Here is an 18,689-nt window from a genome sequence, read left to right as displayed (position 1 = left end):
GTGCAAATGCACACACAAATATCGTTGCTCCAAAACAACTATACAGGAAACTAGACATAAAACCTTCTTAAATTTCAATGGAAGTCAATGTAAGAAGATTTTATCTTTTATAATCTTTTCATTTTAAGTAACTTTAGAGAATTTCTATGTTTCATGTTGACACAGTGTAAGGAACAGTTTGCAACAAAACCTGGATAAACTCATTTTAACACACTTTAAGTAGCTGCATCACTGTAAAAAAATATACTTTTGGGATCAGAAAATATGTAACATTTACATAAAAGAATTGAGAAAGCTACTTAAAGGGGAATTTTAAGTCAATTTTCAGCAGTAAAACAGACTTCAAGAAAGTCATTCAATTTTACTAAATACAGGTGCATCTCAAAAAATTAGAATATCATTAAAAAGTTACTTTATTTCAGTAATTCAGTTAAAAATGTGAAACTCATATATTATATAGATGTATTACACACAGAGTGATCTATTGTAAGCGTTTATTTCTTTTATTGTTGATGATTATATAGCTTACAGCCAATTAAAACCCAAAAATCAGTGTCTTCAGTAAAATTAGAATATTATATAAGACCAATTGGTACTTTTGGCAGTGTGGGCAGTCAGTGTGCCAAGTTCTGCTGGAAAATGAAATCTGCATCTCCATAAAAGTTGTCAGCAGAGGGAGGCATGAAGTGCTGTAAGATTTTGTGGGAAAACAAAACTGCACTGACTTTAGACTTGATAGAACACAGTGGATCAACACCAGCAGATGACACACATGTCTCTCCAAACCATCACTGATTGGTGGAAACATCACACTAGACCTCAAGCAGCTTAAACTGTGTGTCTCTCCACTCTTCCTCCAGACTCTGCTCCCTTAATTTACAAATGAAATGTAAAATGTACTGATGATCAGTGATGGTTTGTAGAGACAAGTCATCTGCTGCTGAAATAAAGTAACTTTTCAATGATATTCAAATTTTTTGAGATGCACCTGTACTGTGAACCATATGAACCAAAATTAATTACTTTATTTGGGTAGATTTTCTTACGACAATACTTTGAGTACATGTATTTTTTTCCTGTTGATTCTTGACATCATTTGTTTGCATAAAAGGTGTAACCCCCCAAACCCTTACTTATCATCAGTGTAAAGTTTTACCCACCAGGGCTACCTTCACTTGGGTATTCAGTTACTGTATATTAAGGCTGATTGTTGTAGGCCATAAGTGCAAGCTTCCATTTTCTTTTCTGCAACAAATGCCTTTGTGATATATTATTTTTGTTAATCGGAAAATCAGCTAAATTTACTGATTAAAGTCAGTAATGCTCATTAATAAGAGTCATTAATATGACATATCAGATCTAAATTGTGAAAAGCCTACTGGCAATCATGTAAGTATTAATTTAATCTCCAGCTTTACCTTATTTTTAAGGTAATAATTACCCAAATCTACTTAAATAAAGTAAGTGCAAATTGTTACATATATATCTTTTAAGGAAATGCTATGTGTTGTTTGTCTACACTGTGAAAGCACTCACCAGAACCGGTGTCCGCAAACATTTGGACACACAGTTTATGTAAAATGTGCAGTATTTGATATGCAACTGTCATTTCTGGTGTCACAAGCTGTTACAGTAAAGTGCATCATCTGCCATGTGACCACAGTCATACAGCAGAATAACACACTGCACACTGTACATGGCTTGGAGCTAAAGTGCAAAAGCATCGTTGCTGTTTGCTAAAGGAACAAAAAAAAAAAACATATTTAACGCAAACATGACTGCACCAGAAATGGTCTTGAGCGGGTTCTTGTCTCAGGCACGTCCTAGATTTCATCCTGAAGCTGATGTGACACCAGTTCTTTAGCGGAGCGCCACTCGGGGACTGACCCAAAATGGCTCGAGAGCTGCTCAGGAGTCTCTGATGACGAAGCCAAACACCAGCCCTGAAGCCACAAACACTCCACGTCTCTCCAGCTTCCCTCAGGGGAGCTGCACTTCCACTTCCTTACGGCTCTTAGACCTTTGATTTAGACCAAACCTCCTGATTAAACAATCACATATTATGGCAGATTTAAACTAGTTGAACTTTAGATGAAACAATAATAAACAGAATATGAGCCAATGGCAATACATTGTATTCACTTGCAAAATGACTCAGAGTTTTGGTAAACCCATGAATTACTTTTGTTTTTTGTGTGTTTTTATTCATTGTTTAATATACAAATAAAAAAAAACAATCTCATCATCTTTATCTCATATCACTGCACCAACAGTTGTTGTCCACTATAAAATAATTACACACAATCAGTTAAATTGAGTGTTGAGTGGGAATACAAACAACCATATTTCAATTTTTTTAAATACATAGCTAGAGCTGGTAGGAATGTCAACATACAGTAAGATATAAAACCTCCTATAGGCAGTGTCCTGTAGGCAACGTCCTGTGGGCAGTGTCCTATAGGCAGCGTCCTGTGGGCAGTGTCCTGGAGGCAGTGTCCTGTGGGTAGTGTCCTGTAGGCAGCATCATGTGGGCAGCATCCTGTAGGCAACATTCTGTAGGCAACAGTCTGTAGGCAGCATCCTGTAGATAACATTCTGTAGGCAGCATCCTGTAGGCAATGTCCTGTGGGCAGAGTCCTGTGGGCAGCATGTTGTAGGCAGCATTCTGTAGGCAACATTCTGTGGGCAACATCCTGTGGGTGAAATTCTGTAAGCAAAGTCATGGGGCAGCCGCCTGTGAGCAGTGTCTTGTAGGCAACATTCTGTAGGAGGCATCCTGTGGGCAGTGTCCTGTAGGCAACAATCTGTGGGCAGCGTCCTGTGGGCAGTGTCCTTTAGGCAGCGTGCTGTGGGCAACATCCTATGGGCAGCATCTTGTAGGCAGCATCCTGTAAGCAACTTTCTTGAGGTGGCCTCCTGTGGGCAGTATCCTGTGGGAAAAACCCTGTAAGCAACATCCTATGGGCACCCTCCTGTAGCCAGCATCCTGTAGACAATATCCTATAGGCAGCAAACTGTGAGCAGCAAACTCTGCAGTATCCTGTAAGCAAAGTCCTGGGGCAGCTTTCTGTGAGCAGTGTCCTGTGGGCAGTGTTCATTGAAGAACAGAGGGACAGATGGAAAATAAAGTATGCATGCATGCTTGCAGAATTAGCATGCATCAGAATAATGCAGGTTAATGTGATGTAGTGTGTGAATGCATGCATTTTCTGAGCAGTCAGTGTGTTTGGGATAGTCAGTGTTGGTGTTTGGTAGTGTTCAGTTGACCGATGTCCTTGGGGAAGAAACTGTTTCTGAGACTGTTTGTATGGGATTTAATGGACCTGAAGCATCTTTCAGAAGGGCAGGGGACAAAATTGGAGTTGCATGGGTCTTAACATGCAATATTTTACATTGCACTAATTTCTGATTCACCTACATTAAATTTACTTTTTATATGAACAGTTTTATGCTGTTCTTTGGGTTAGAGAGTTGGGAAAGCGGTGCATCACCTAACAACAGTAGTCTATGCAGTGTACATTTAAACTGATCCCTGAAAGGTTGGCATATAAATGAGGATTCCACATTAAAATTTGCAACTCCAATTGGAGTACCTATCACAGGGCTCCCTCTGAACGCAGCCGTGTTCCTGACACTGTGGGGTGATGAGCCGAAACTCAATTACTGTTTTTTTTCTCCTCCCCTCCTGTACACGCGAACCAGCCAATCCCTATTTCATTTACACAAGCATCCGCGAAACGCAGAGAGGGGGAGGAAGCTACTGTGATTTAACATGGTGAATGTAATTACAAAAATGTGCCACAGTAGTAAATATCTCCGTTAAGCATGACGGACACAAGCGCCCACGTGTCCCGTACCCGCGGTTTTATCGATCCGGAACATGTGCACGTATCATGTGACATGTTTAACTAATGAGTGTTTGTCACCTATATGCATGCGTGCAGTGTGACATTTGTGTTGGAAAATGTTTTGCATTTTCATTATGTTATTTATTTTGTATATATAATTTAAATAAAAGTAATAAATAAGTACATTATTTTTTTTTACAAAATATAAATCCAACGCTTTGTCCTTTATATAGCATTTCTGTCCCACAATCTAAAGACACAGCGATCAGGACAATTAGTTACTCTAAATTGTCCCAGAGTTGATGTATAGTATATGCATAGGTTTAAACACACTGTAAATACACTTGTCCTGTAAATTTACAGTATTTAACCTGCAGCATTTACCTGTCATTTTACAGTGAATCTACTATATAATATATCACAGTAACTGTTTCTTGAGAGTAAGAAATTAATTCAGCATTGAGTTCCCTCATAGTTGAGAACACTTCACAATACAGAAAAGAGTAACTTGCTCTTATAACCTGAAACATTGTGGCCAGGCAGGCAAACTTTTAGTTAAAATATTTTTGAATACACAAGGAAAGGTAGACATTTAAAATGTATTGAGGAAAATAACTTAAGAAACATGATCAACACACATTTAAAACTACCTCTTAATGAGAAAGTAAGCTGTTTTTTTTTAAAGAAATAACATAATATGCCGGAAGTAAGACAGCCCTTTGATATACCAGTGTCTCTCATTAAGCAGCTGATCTTCCGGCATCTATTGCTATTTGCAGTTAGTTACTCTCACATGGTGGTTCTGTATTTAGAGCAATATTCTGTATTTGATTTCCCTGTAAATATACAGCAGTTTGTTACAGAATATGTATTTATAAACCCATATGAACTCAAATGATTTAAGTCTGTTTTACATAAAATTGCATATGTCTAAACTTTACTCAACTATTTTGAGTTAGGTGAACATTTGTGGCCATATATACATTCAAACGGAGATCTGGGTTAAAGCAACTTATAATAAAATAGTTATTTTCCATTGGCTTCTGGATTCTGGCATGTACCCCCGTTGTCTGATACTCACCATCAATGTGAAGTGATTCCCCCCCGGGCTACCTTACGTAAACTTGTAGATCATATATTATTATTAACTACCTGTCTCCTGTTGGGATGTTTTAACATGTTATTCTTAAGAGAAATATGAGTAATGTTTTTTTTTCTTTTTTTTTTTTGCAAATGAAGTCAATTTTGTTGGATATGTTTTAACTATATATATATATATATATATATATATATATTGCATACAGTAAATATGCATTGCATTCACAAGTGTTCTTAAAGTCTTTCCAGAGTTCTTAAATTAATAAACTGTGGTTTGGTATCACAAAAATACAAAAATGTTAAATCAACTTCCCCATTTAGTTGTAATAATGTTTTAAGTTATGCTAACTTACGTTTTCAATATACATTACATAACTTTTTAAAGGCAACTGGTTCGGTCAAATTTGAAAAAGAATAAATTCAACTTATCTGGGCTTACAGTGTACAGTGTACTGTATGTGTGTGAATGTATTGAATTGTTATGTTTTTTTTTTTAAGTCATTGCCCCTAGTGCTCAGTGCAGTCCTCCAGGTGGACAGTTGTTTCCGGTTGAGAGTGTGCTGCACATGATTGGTTGCCAATTCTCGTCATTGTCTATCGGTTTAGTGCTGAGTTTAAATTAGTTTAGAGGGAGTGTTGATTGTAAAAAGCATCCTTGAGATCTATAAAGACGATATACTAAAACAAGTGTAGCTTATATAGTATCTTCAGCAGCCGGAGTCAGAGACTGTGCTTTCCACAGACCAAGCTGGTTGTCTAGTGATGCTGCACCAGCGTGAGGCTCCCTCTAGTGTTGGGGGAGTTTATATGAATGGGAATTAGGTAAGTGCCCGTCCAAATTGGGTAAAAATGGGGTAAAATTGAAAGTAAATTACGAAATGTATGTATTTTATGTATGTTAATGTAATGATATGATGACAATAATAAAGCAAAAGGATGTGTTTATTGGAGAAAACTATACAATTTAATTGAGGCTTTAGTGTTCTTTTCAGATGCCTCTTGCCTGGATGCAAGATAGGATACAGATGTTGCAGCTGGGCCTACAGATCCATAGGGAAATCCATCTGAGTTACTAAAGCTGGCATTATGAGACCCAGTGGGTCTAATAAATGCTTGATTGCTGATAAATCTGGCAACCAGGTAGCTCAAATAAGCTGAAAACTAACCATAATTTGGTAACACTTTATAATAACTTTCTTTAATATACCATTAACTAATGATTAATAACTTTTTTAGTTATTTGTCACATTTTAAGAAACTAAAAAGTTGCTTTCACATTTATAAATACTAATGAACGCACTGGCAACAAGAACTGCAATTGATAAACATTTGCCCGGTTCAAATTCTGATATGCTAATGATGTGCTAACATTTCTAAATATGAATATTCATGCTGATAAATAAGTGTCATGTGTGAGCATTTGTTAATATTCAAATTCTGATGAACTACTGCTTTGTTCACATCTACTGTTTGTTCACGTCTACTGATCATTAGTTAAATATATATTAATGAAAGTTATTATAAAGTGTTACCCGTAATTTGATTAATGTGAGTGCTAATGTAAGCCTTTATTAATAATTTACAGATGTGTAAATGATCAGTGTGGTAATTGTTTTTCATATTCCGAGAGTCAATATTCTGGTGATCTGCGTGGAATAGAGAATGTGTTATACATACATATACAGGAATCTATACAGTAATGCTGTCTGACAAAACATCCTTAAAGGAAGACTAAAAAGCAAGTGCTGCTGCAGGTACTGCAGAGGCAGCATGCTGCTAAACAATCCAGCCCCCTCCTCTATCTCTTTCTCTCTCTCTCTCTCTCTCTCTTTCTATCTCTCTTTCTCTCTCGTTCACCCTCCCCCGTCAGAAAGGACAACAGGCTCCATACAGCACTCACCTACCAATGATTGCATTTTCCCCCTTTTCTTTCTCTTGGCGCATGACAGCGGCTGCCAAACATTACTCATTTAGAGATTCACATGGCGCAGTCAAGGCTAAGCTACGATTTCCTAAAGGTTACCAAGGTAACAGTGTCTCTCTCTGTCTCTCTCTCTCGTTCTCTCTCTCTCTCTGCTCTTCCTGCCCCTCCCTCGCTCCCACTCTTCCACCTCCTCCTCTTCGCTCTTTTCTGTTTTTCTAGAATAACCACCACGGCCGCATGTATGATGGATCTGAGGAGATACCCCCTGGACGAACAGAACTGCACCCTGGAAATTGAGAGCTGTAAGCGGACCTGTAAAACACACACACACACATATACACGTCTACAGCTCTGGAAAAAAATAAGAGACCACTTAAAAATGAAGAGTTTCTTTGATTTTACCAAATTAAAAACCTCTGGAATATAATCAAGAGGAAGATGGATGATCACAAGCCAACAAACCAAGCTGAACTGCTTGAATTTTTGCACCAGGAGTGGCATAAAGTTATCCAAAAGCAGTGTGTAAGAGTGGTGGAGGAGAACATGCCAAGATACATGAAACTTATGATTGAAAACAGGATTATTCCACCAAATGCTGATTTCTGAACTTGTTTTCTTTGCATTATTTGAGTTCTGAAAGCTCTTTGTCTGATTTTTGTTATTTCAGCCATTTCTCTCATTTTCTGCAAATAAATGCTCTAAATTACAAATATTTTATTTGATATTTGGGAGGAATGTTGTCCGTAGTTTATAGAATAAAACAACAATGTTAATTTTACTCAAACATATATTTATAAATAGCAAAATCAGAGAAACTGATTCAGAAACTGAAGTGGTCTCTTAATTTATTCCAGAGCTGTTTGTCATATCATCAACGAAAAAAAAATATATATATATTGCTGCAAAACTGCAATGTCTCTGGCAGATACTAGGTCTTTCCACAAGAGTGCAAAAAAGAGCCAGAAAAATGCTCCGAGAGGCTCCTTTTGGGTAGTGTACCTCCTGGTGAGAGGTCACTGACTGACCACTGAAATTGTATTGCAAAGGCATTTTTCATTTTCAAAATTACACAGCCAATTACCCAACCCACTCATTAGGACTCCCCCTATCACTAGTGATGCCCCAACAGCAGGAGGGTGAAGACTAGCACATGCCTCCTCCAATACATGTGAAGCCTCCGCCTCTTTTGAACTGAAACTCAGAAAGTAGAGAGAAAAAGAAGTCCCTTGGTGTGTAATGGCAAAATACAGTGGTTATGATTTAATGTATCATGATATATTGTGATACTGTAAGCAAGGTGATATATTGCAATATATAAAACTGCTATAAAATCTAAGTAAAAGAAAAAAACACTTTTTATGCAATCAGTTCCCAACTATGGAACCTAATGACAGAGTACAACACTAGTTTGGGGTATTTGCTTTAAACAAAAAACAGAATTGTAACATGTAAACTAATAGTTACAAAAATATCACAATACGTTATGATATCCAGACTTTTTGGGTTTAAGTTCTGGACTCTGTGGTGATCAATCCATGTGTAAAAATAATGATCTCATGCTCCCTGAATCACTCTTTCACAATTCCAGCCCCATCAATCCTGACATTGTCATCTTGGAATATTCCCGTGCCATCAGGGAAGAAAAAATCCATTGATGGAATAACCTGGTCTATATTCAGTATATTCAGGTAGTCAGCTGACCTCATTCTTTCAGCACATACTGTTGCTGAACCTAGACCTGCAGACCAACTGCAGCATCAACCAACCCCACATCATTTACTTAACTAAACCACAAGCTAATGATGTTCTGAACTGATAAACTGCTAATATATTGTACACCAGTCCCCCTTTTATTCTTTGCAGGTGACATAAACTCTTTCCACAAATCACGGTTGTCTTTAGTATTAACATTGTGGCAAACAAACAACAGGTTAAACTGAGCTGGAAGACATCTGTCTGTGAACTTTTTGGTTCGTTTTTTGGTCCACATGGCATCCAGGTCAGGTAAAAAAAAAAAAAGTAGACATCCCTCTAACAGTAACTTCCCCAGTGTCACACTTTGGCTGTTTTGTGAGGAGCAAAGAATGTGTTTTTGCACTTGAAGACATGATGAATATATATTATTCATGGCCCAAAAAGCACAGCGAAACTCCACTGCGCCCGTTCGTGTTCAAATATTCCACATTTCCATGCCATTTATGCACAGGAAAAACATACTTTTTACGCCTAGCATTTTCACTTAGGCTCTCAACTAATAGTTAAGAATGTTGAAGGCCTGGAAATGTCTTTTCCTCACACCAGTCAGTTGATTCCAAAATCTCCAAACACAGAAATCCAATGATCTTATTTTTTGAAACACTTATATTTACAGGTGAAATTTTGTGTGAATAGTCTTGGAGTGTAGTGTTCACTTGATATTGGGTACAACCATTGTTTACCCCCAGCATTCCAAAATTCTGTGCTTTTAGTTGATGCTCCTAACAGGTTTACAATGCTAGTGATAGGGGCTTAGAGTTTCCCATGCAAAAAGTCACTATTTTTACACCATTAACAAATAGCTCAAAGTAGCCCCACTCTTAAACGAGGCACTGAGAACTTTAAAAGTGCACAGGTAGTTTATTAAAAAAGGCTATTTATACACACAGTATCTTTAGGTCAGTTCTCATCTTGTGTCGCCATCTTAAAATATAGTCTCGATAATTTGACTGACAAGCACAAATGAAACTACAGCTGTTAAGTCACTTGAATACTAGCAATAATTTTGGACTGGAGTTGGTGCAACAGGAGCTGGCAAATATTGCAAGGATGGCAGAATATGAGGGTTATAGATTTTGCAATCTGTTCCTTATACTACGTATTCATTTGTGCTCATCAGTCGATTAATTGTGACTTAATTTAAAGACCACTTTTGCTGGTAGCTGCTTTCAGATGGACAAAAAGGGTCTTTTGATGGTTATAGCTGTTCCAACAGTGTGGTCTTGCTGGTCAACCAGAAAGACCAGCAAGAAAAAAAAACCCTTTTGTCCTTTTAAAGGGTATACATTGACACTTTGGCCTTATATGGAGACACTGCCCGTACCACCTAGTGGTCACATGACAACATTACACTCATTGAAACATTAAAAACAAGATGGCATGGGAATCCCAGTCAAACGTTTTTTACAGCCAGTCCAGACAGAAACATGGGCCAGATCCAATTTCTCATCCATTTTTATGTTTGAAACTAGTTTATTTACGTACTGTAGAAAGTTAGAAATTAGTTTTTGAACTAAACTGGGTCCTTATGATCCCAAATGGCCACATGACTTCTTGTACAAAGACAATGTTTAGTTTTTATACTGTTTAGGTCCTTCCAATCTCAAATAACTATGAGAGATTAAAAATGCACATCAAGCTAAATTCGGCCTCTCAGGAGGACAATGTACAAAAAGTACTTTTAAATTAATGGTTAGTGTTCCTCTATATTCGGAAAAGTGTGTTAATTAAGAGTAAATCTACAGACAGAAAAGGCATGCCCATCAAAACATTGCCCATCAAAAACATACAGTATTGTATTGTGTTAGCTTAGCTTAGGGCTAATATTTTAACTTTTGACTATATATATTTAGGAAGGGAACACTATAAAGCGCCACTTTTCTTTAAATATATTTTTTTAATGTTAAAAACTATAATGAACTAGTGTGGAATCATATTAATGTAAAACATATTTGTGTAGACTTGAATCTTTACTTCTGTGAATCACTACACCCCCACAGTGTACAGTAAAAGTATCATTAACACGAACTTCCCAAATCCCCGAACTGCACTTTAAGCCTCCCCTCTGAGCCCCTCAAGCTTCCTTCCTGAAAACCAGATGGCAAGTTCAGACCTGTCCACCTCATCTCTTTGATGTCACACCACAGCCCAGAGAGACCCAGTGTCAGCAAGCATGATCATTACACTCATTTACACCAATCACCCATAACTGCGGTGTTGCCCACCCAGCCATTGTGAGACGGTGGTGATAAATGCCCTGAGAGGGTTTTCACTCAGGGGCCAAGTGGCAGCATTGACAAACTGAGGTAAGATTGAATGCGCTCACCTGTTTATCAATGAGGTGCCCTGTGCTATTGACCAGCCAACCCCCACCAGGCAGGTGGACCTTGTCCATCACTGATGCAGCAATAGCGCACAGACAAATGGCAGAGCCTTGACTTTCAAATGAATGCATTTGCTGCTGTTTGGAAATTCTAATGGGGAACTTGTGTAATGAAATACAAATAATGAAACACTGCTGGACAAATACTGATCGATTCGTACCTACAAGGCTTGTACAGCAAATATCGAAAAATATACTACAGTATAAATCAATCTGGTATGCTTAGAAGTCCCCATTGATATTGGGAATATCTTAAGTGCTCTGGGATTTGACAGTAAGGAACCCATTGGACATTCTACACCTTTAGAGAAGAACTAAGAGTTTTTGAAAAATTTTGTGAAAATAAATGGGTTGTAATCAACATCGCTTCAAATACCCAATGGAAACTGTTAAATATGAATATTTAGGTACATATAGACAAGCAAGATCTCCCAATGGTTTGGCTTTCAGTATCTGGACCTAATGTTCACCTAATCCAGGAAAGAAAGGTCTTTAGAGGCAACAAAATATTAGACCTTGATGTACTGAATCTATCTTTTTTTCCAAGGGCTAGCATTTAATTACATTTAATTATGTACATAAGTAATTACAATATTACATTGAAAGGAATATTGACAGTTTATTGGGAAAAAACTATACAATAGAAAGGAGGCTCTAGTACCCTGTTGGGCCATCACTAGCCTGGATACAAGTTGGCCATGGATGCAAAGTTTGTAATGGCATCATGAGGCACATTACATTTATCCACATATGTTGCAGCTGGGCCTGTAGATCCTTCACTCTCACATATTGCCGAAGCTGGCATCACAGCTGGTGCCATAACTGCTTGATTGGTGATAAATCTGAAGGCTGGACATGCCAAGAGAGTGTTACAGTCTGGCAAAGACATTCCTTGGAAGCTCTTGCTTTGTGTGGGAGAGCATTATCCTGCTGAAAAATGCAACAACCTTCTGTTGCTAATATCAATACAGTTCCAGTCCTTAGCATTCTAGTTTTCTCATTTATGACACCACTGCAAACAAAGGCGTCAATGACTGACTGAAAGATGGTATAGATGGTGGGCAATTAATTGAAATTACAATCCTGCTTCTCTCAGTCAACTAATGCTCCCCTTCTCAAAGTCTGTCACAGTCTAAAGGGGGAAATTCAGGGTTCCCACAGGTCCTTAAAAAGTCTTAAATTGTCTTAAATTTAGTGTACATTTGCTGTAGGTATTCAATTTTCAGACAGTGCATTTAATGCCGGTGGAAAAGCACATGCTAACTTTAGCGGAGAGTTAGCGAACGTTACCGGAAAGAAAAATAAGTTTAACTGAGAGCTAGCTAATGTTAGCGGTGAGCTAGCTAACATACTAACATTAGCAGATAGTTATCTAGCTACATTGTTGGGGAGAGAACTAAGGTTAACAGAGATCTAGCTAATTTTAGCAGTGAGCTAGCTAACATACTAACATTAGCAGCAAGTTATCGAGCTACATTGCTGGGGAGAGAACTAACGTTAGTGGAGAGCTAGTTAACATAGTAACATTAGCGGTGAGCTAGCTAACATGCTAACATAACATTAGTGGAAGGTTAGCTAGATTACCAGGGAGGGAACCAAGGTTAGCGGAGAGCTAGCTAACATAGTACAGTTAGCAGCGAGTTAGCTACATTACCAGGGAGAGAGCTAAGGTTAGCGGTAAGCTAGGTTACATTAGCGGCAAGCCAGGTAACATAGTAAAGTTAGCAGTGAGTTAGCAACCTTAAGTTTTGATTTTCAACACAAAACAAATTATTTTCTACCTAAGACAATGTGACTACATTTTTGGGTTTTAAATTATAGTTATTGCGGTCTAAAAAAAGGCCTAAATTGGTATCTCTCACCAAGAGGTACACTACCTAAAAGTAGCCTATAAAAATCCAAGGCTTGCTTTTTTTGGCTACAAATGAAACTCAAAGAGGGAAATTCAAAAGAAAAGCATTGGGCGTGCAAATGGAATGTACAAGTCATTCATTGCATAACTAACTATGACATAAGCAAATATATGTGCTATTGCATTTGAACATTACTGCAAAATGACACATCTAAGCCCACCATAGATGAAACTCAAAACGACTGCCTGTATCATCCTGTAAAAGCTTGATAAAGTCTCCAGAAGAAAACCATTGATAGCAAGGCACCTGCTGGGATGCTCAGGAGAGATCATTTGACCACCCGTTCAGAGCTGCTGGCCTAGCATTGGGCAGCGAGGCAACTAGCAGGGCTATAGACACTCAACCCCAAGCGTTAAGGCAAAATGATTAAAAAGGGATGAATTCTAATCCAGGCAGGGAAATGATATGACCCTTGACAGAGCGCTGGCACACTCGAGGGGCCAAAGGCGTAATTAAAATATGAAATACGGGCCGACCAACCCGAAGCCAAGTTATATATGGTTCCTGGGAGCTCCGAGAGAGAAACATAAATGCTCCAATGAGGCGTAAAGGGGCACGGAGGTCTCACACATGGCTGGGGAGGTCTTCTGAGAAGATGCATGTCTAAGTCTCAGTGTTCTGCTCAATATACCGTAGCTCTGTTTTACATTTGTGAACGTAAATACCTTGCTATAACCTGCAATTGATCTATTTTAGGATATTCATTCTATTTTCACATCAGTATTTACATACATGTTTGTGTACAGCTCCTTGGGTGAACATGAATCATACTGATGACTAATGAAGTCATTCTGTTTCACAGTTTTACATTCCCTTATGTGTGTAACACGTAGAAAGCTTATCAGCTGGGGTCCCGTTTTTCAGATTGAAATCATACAATTCAGATCAGGTGCTTCAGATACAGTGGAACATTCCATGCAAAAATGCTAATGTTGCTAAAGAGTGAAAGAGTTGTATTCTAGGATTGTTTGCCTTTTTTTTACTAAGCATTAAGTTGAACAAAGGGCCAATATCAATGTAACAGGCTTGTTTTTTTTTCTGTGCAGTTGTAATACAGTCACAACATCACAGATTGTTGTATATTGACCAGTGAACAGACATATGATCATCTCATCTTTCTCAATTGTACCAGTTGTTCCCTTGTTAATGATAATAGAAGAAAGTAGAGTCTATGAGATCTTCAGTGCAGGAAGATTCAGCTTTATTCAGAGTTGACATGTGGACTAAGGAAGCCAGAGTGACCCTCCTGCCCAAGATGATCACATACCCGAGTCTCACTTCATGATCTTACCCAGGGTCTCATCCCACTCCTGACCTGCTCTGGATTTAGGGTCTAATTACTTAAAAAACACAGTTTTACAATGGTGGAGGGGGGCTGGAACATCACAGGGGTGACTATCTATGGGCTTTACTGATTACACCTGGCTCTGGAAAGCATGTGAGTCCAATAAGCAATGAACTAAGCATTTGTACAAACTGTTTAAAGTGGTAAATATCACAATTTAATTAAGAAATTCATTTCAAAAATATTTTTTTTAAGGTTTACTCAGAATTAACACTTTATATTACGGTTTTATACAATTTTAAGCTGATTAAACTGGAACATTTCTGATTTCTATTCACTCTGGCTTTCTTACATTGATCCCAAACTTGAATCTGAGCTCATTGTAACATCAGGTTTTTGTGTCTTCTTTCCCACCACTTTCTCTGCAGATGGATACACCACAGACGACATTGTGTTCTTCTGGCAAGGAGGCAAGAATGCAGTGACGGGTGTGGATAAACTGGAGCTACCCCAGTTCTCCATTGTGGAGCTACACCTTGTGTCCAGAGAAGTGAGATTCACCACAGGTAATATGAACAATGACCCCTAATTTCATATAGGTAACCGAATCAAGCTATCAAACTAATTACCTGGTGCGGAGTGGTCCAGCTGTCTAAAGCGCTGCCACTATGAGCGGGAGGTCGCAGGTTCGAACCCCCCGCTCATGCAGCTTTGCCATCAAGCTGCCGGCGCTCAGAGGGAGCAAAATTGGCCTTGCTCCCTCCGGGTGGGTAGATGGCGCTCTCTCCTGACATCACTAAAGGGTGATGTCCACAGCACAGGGCGTCTGTGAGCTGATGTGTTTAATCTATGTTTTTATGGATGTGGTCTGTTGCTGAATGGCTAAGTGGCTAGTAGGATATTTTTTTTAGATAGTTAATTAAACATCTTATGTTCATGGCTAAACATTTGCTTGCTCTTTGGGAAAAAAGCTTCATAAATGAAGTTCAGTCTAGGTATGTGTATTTACTTTACTAAATAGCTAATTATTTGGTGCAGAGTTGGTTTGAAGTGTGATTTACAATGAGCTGCATAAAGCAGAAGCTGGTACAAGATCCAATTGTGTTTGCTGGCTATAAAACTCCCAATACTAGCATATATGACTAGACATAGAATAGTTAGATTTTTTTATTTTTTTTGGATAATTGTATTTTATTTTCAACCATGCACTGCAGAAATCCATTTCTGTTAGGTTCGCCAGTATGTTGCACTCAAAACAATTATGCATGGCTAGAGGAGGAACCGGAGAAACAGCAGCAAGACAGTGAACATTTACTCCCAGCCTGTAGAGGAAACCTTGTATGAAAACCAACCAATGGTTGCCTAGAGTTTAATCAGTCAAAAATTGGCTCATTTTTGTGGCACAAACTAGCATGGGTTAAAAAAGCATCTGTGAATTTTGACAATATAGTTTATTAGGTATTCATGACAGTGTCTATAGAAAGTATGGTAACACTTTCTTTGAATGTCAGCTCAATAAGACTCTATAAGCATACACATAACACATTTTAATGCATTCATAAGGCATTATATACATAACTATACATATTTATAAAAATGTATAAGCCATCATAGCCATGTTTATTATGCATCATAAATTTTGATCATAATACATGACTAAAAAAGCTGCCAACTTATAAAAAACACCATCAATAATACTTTAAATATATTTAAACCACTCATGAAATATTCTTGTTTTGAATAAAATATTAGTTATAATTACTTAAATAGTTACTTACTGGCATTATAACGTCTTTATGTGCTCCAAGTAAAGTGACAGATTTTCATTGTAGGACTAGATTATTAATGATAGGTATATATATATACTATTTTAACATTCATATTATAGGTACAGCTTATAATGTATCATGATCACAATTCATAATGCATAATAAACATGCATACAATGGGTTATGCATTTTATGGATAATTATTGCAATGTTTCTAATGCCTTATGAATGCATTACGATATGTTATGAATGTGTTCATAGAGTCTAATAGAGATGACATTCATTGAAAGTGTCACTGAAAATATTAACCCCCTTGTTGTTTTGGTAGTCTTTCTTTTTGTATAGTCACTCAGTTTGTGAAGGTCTGTTTTAGGCAGATTTACACACATGGCGTATTTCTTACGTTTCTTAATGATAGATTTACTCCAGGCAATATTCACTAACTTGGACATTTTAATGACCCTTCAATAACCTTTTCATTGCACAGAATATTCCTTTTTAGAGCCTTTTTTAATTCAAATTTTATTGACCACGATTCCATTTCTTAAATCAATAAAAAAGGGACAATATCCAAAGGGGGTAAATATAAGTTTTATAGGCACTTTAGATTTTTCTCAAGGTTCACTATGAAGATACAGTTTATAGCTTAAAATAAACATTATGACTGTATTTCAGCATAAGTGTCTTTTGATTCATTAGCGGTGTTTAACCATTTGTTCCCCATAAAGTGACTGGCCACCTCAGTGCACAGGTTTTATTTAAATGATTGAGTGTAACCCTTCCTCTTGGAACAGACTTACAAAAGGAAGGGCTGAAATTCTCCCCCCTAAGAATTGGGACAACCCTTCAAAACCCTATAGGTGACCCTGCCGGGCTGATATGATGATAGAGGTGGAGTACTTAAATTCAGCGACGTAGCTGCTGGCTAACTACTTAACTTTAGGACTTTATGTCTTTTAACCCTTAGACTGCTTGTCTGAAAGTATACTTACCATTTTTCAGGGAACTACAAGGGAGATGCCAAAAGACATGTGCAGTCTAAGGGTTAATTTTTGGTCGTATAGATATATAGTCTATTTCAATAAGCAGTAAGAGTAGATGAGCATATTTTTTTTTAGTTTATACTACATAGTATTAATTGTACACAATCAAGAATACATGTACAAAAATATCACTAAAGGGGAATTTGAGAAAAGATGAAAACGTCATCTAACTAGACAAGTCCCTTCACTTTTTATAAATGAATAAAATCATTTGCAATTCACGTGCAGTGGCAGTTCAATTGTAATAAATTCAATGAATTTAATCCTAATTGTTGGTTAAACCATATACTGTAGCTTGCTACCTACAAGAAATAAAGAAAAAATGCTAGTAAGTACTTATGTCATGCTTCCAGCTTCTCCCACTGTGTCTGCCAAATTCTACAAAGACTACACTTCCTATAATCCACCTAGTCATGTTGTCAAAATCACACCATCGCTTATAACCAGCCCCATTATCTCCAGAATACTGATCAATGCTAGTAGGTGCATATGTAATATCAAGTGCAGATATTAAACCTTAAATCCATATCCTGTTTACATTGTTAAGCAGAAGTTTTTTTTTATCATTTGTGCCGTGTTTTCTATCCCTTTGTTAATTAAAAAAACATTTTGAAAAAGCTTTAAAACTTGTCATTAAAGAATTTAAATTGAATTTTGATAGTTTGAATAGTTTTGATAGCCATCAGCTTGTGATTAATTAGGGGGTGACTGAAAAGAAAGAGGATAGATCTTTTAGGTTGGGGTTCTACTTGTCGTAAGAAGCCAGTCCACCTTCCCTGACAAGTGGAGCTTATAAGGAAGGAGATAAAACAGAGTTAAGGAGAAGAGAGATGATACAGGGTGGTGGAAGGTTGTGAAAACTCGTCATGAACATGTGAGCAAGATACGGATCATACTTTATACGTGGTTAAATTAAGAGGCAGAGCTTTAGGCATGTTACTTCTCCTAAAATGTAGTTATTTTCAAAACGGCACATAAACATAATTCCTTTCAGATCTAGTCATGTAACTGTGTATTTGCATTTAAATTGTGTAGCAAAAAAACTGCAGTAATAACTCTCGACTGCGAGGGGTTAACACTGGCACTAAATCTGAGCTCAAGGCCCGCTTCGGCAAGTGACAAGAATGAAGATGTATGGTTATCGCTTTGTGATGTTGTGCTTAAATTAATTTAGGAAATGCAGCTATCATTTTAAGCACTCCTGCCCTTGTGTGCTCTTGTTTATTTATATTTACCGGGAGGCTATGGAACCAGCGTGAATAAAATATGTGCGGAGGACTATTGATTCATGCGATCCACAGGAAGCCAAATTGGGTCATCTTTCACTGCATGTTGCTCACAGCCAATTGCAGTTTAACTCAAGGCTTGATGAAGTCCCTACCCTCCTCCCTTGATAAACTCGGAGTCAAAAAGGCTCCCTTTGGAATATGTTCTGCATCCTCAGCCATAAACACCACTGCAGTTAAGCTTAAAGTTGTGGGAAGTCAGAGCTGCGGGAAATAGAAGCAGATATTACTCTCAAATTAATGAGTTGCTGATGCAGATATTTATATAATCGATACATTTACGTGCCATGATTGAGGTCGAGGGGTTCTTGCAGTCACTGTGTATGTTGTACTGCACTTCTTTTATCCACTATCATTGAAAAAACATATGTAAATAGCTTTATTT

General features: G+C 37.6%; 1 protein-coding gene across 2 annotated transcripts in view; it reads left to right on the top strand.

Moving 5' to 3' along the window:
• The window catches only part of gabrb4 (gamma-aminobutyric acid type A receptor subunit beta4), a 121,689-nt gene that overhangs the window by 89,265 nt on the left and 13,735 nt on the right, over positions 1 to 18,689 (top strand). For both annotated transcript variants that reach the window (XM_022676236.2, XM_007231692.4), the window contains exons 5-6: positions 7,090 to 7,172; positions 14,635 to 14,772. In XM_022676236.2, the coding sequence (XP_022531957.1) occupies positions 7,090 to 7,172; positions 14,635 to 14,772 (221 nt within the window). The remainder of the gene's footprint in view (positions 1 to 7,089; positions 7,173 to 14,634; positions 14,773 to 18,689) is intronic.

The sequence above is a fragment of the Astyanax mexicanus genome, chromosome 17 (assembly GCF_023375975.1).
Source record: "Astyanax mexicanus isolate ESR-SI-001 chromosome 17, AstMex3_surface, whole genome shotgun sequence".
Taxonomy (NCBI): domain Eukaryota; kingdom Metazoa; phylum Chordata; class Actinopteri; order Characiformes; family Acestrorhamphidae; genus Astyanax; species Astyanax mexicanus.
Note: the sequence above shows the minus strand (reverse complement) of the source record. Positions and strands in the feature narration are given on the sequence as shown.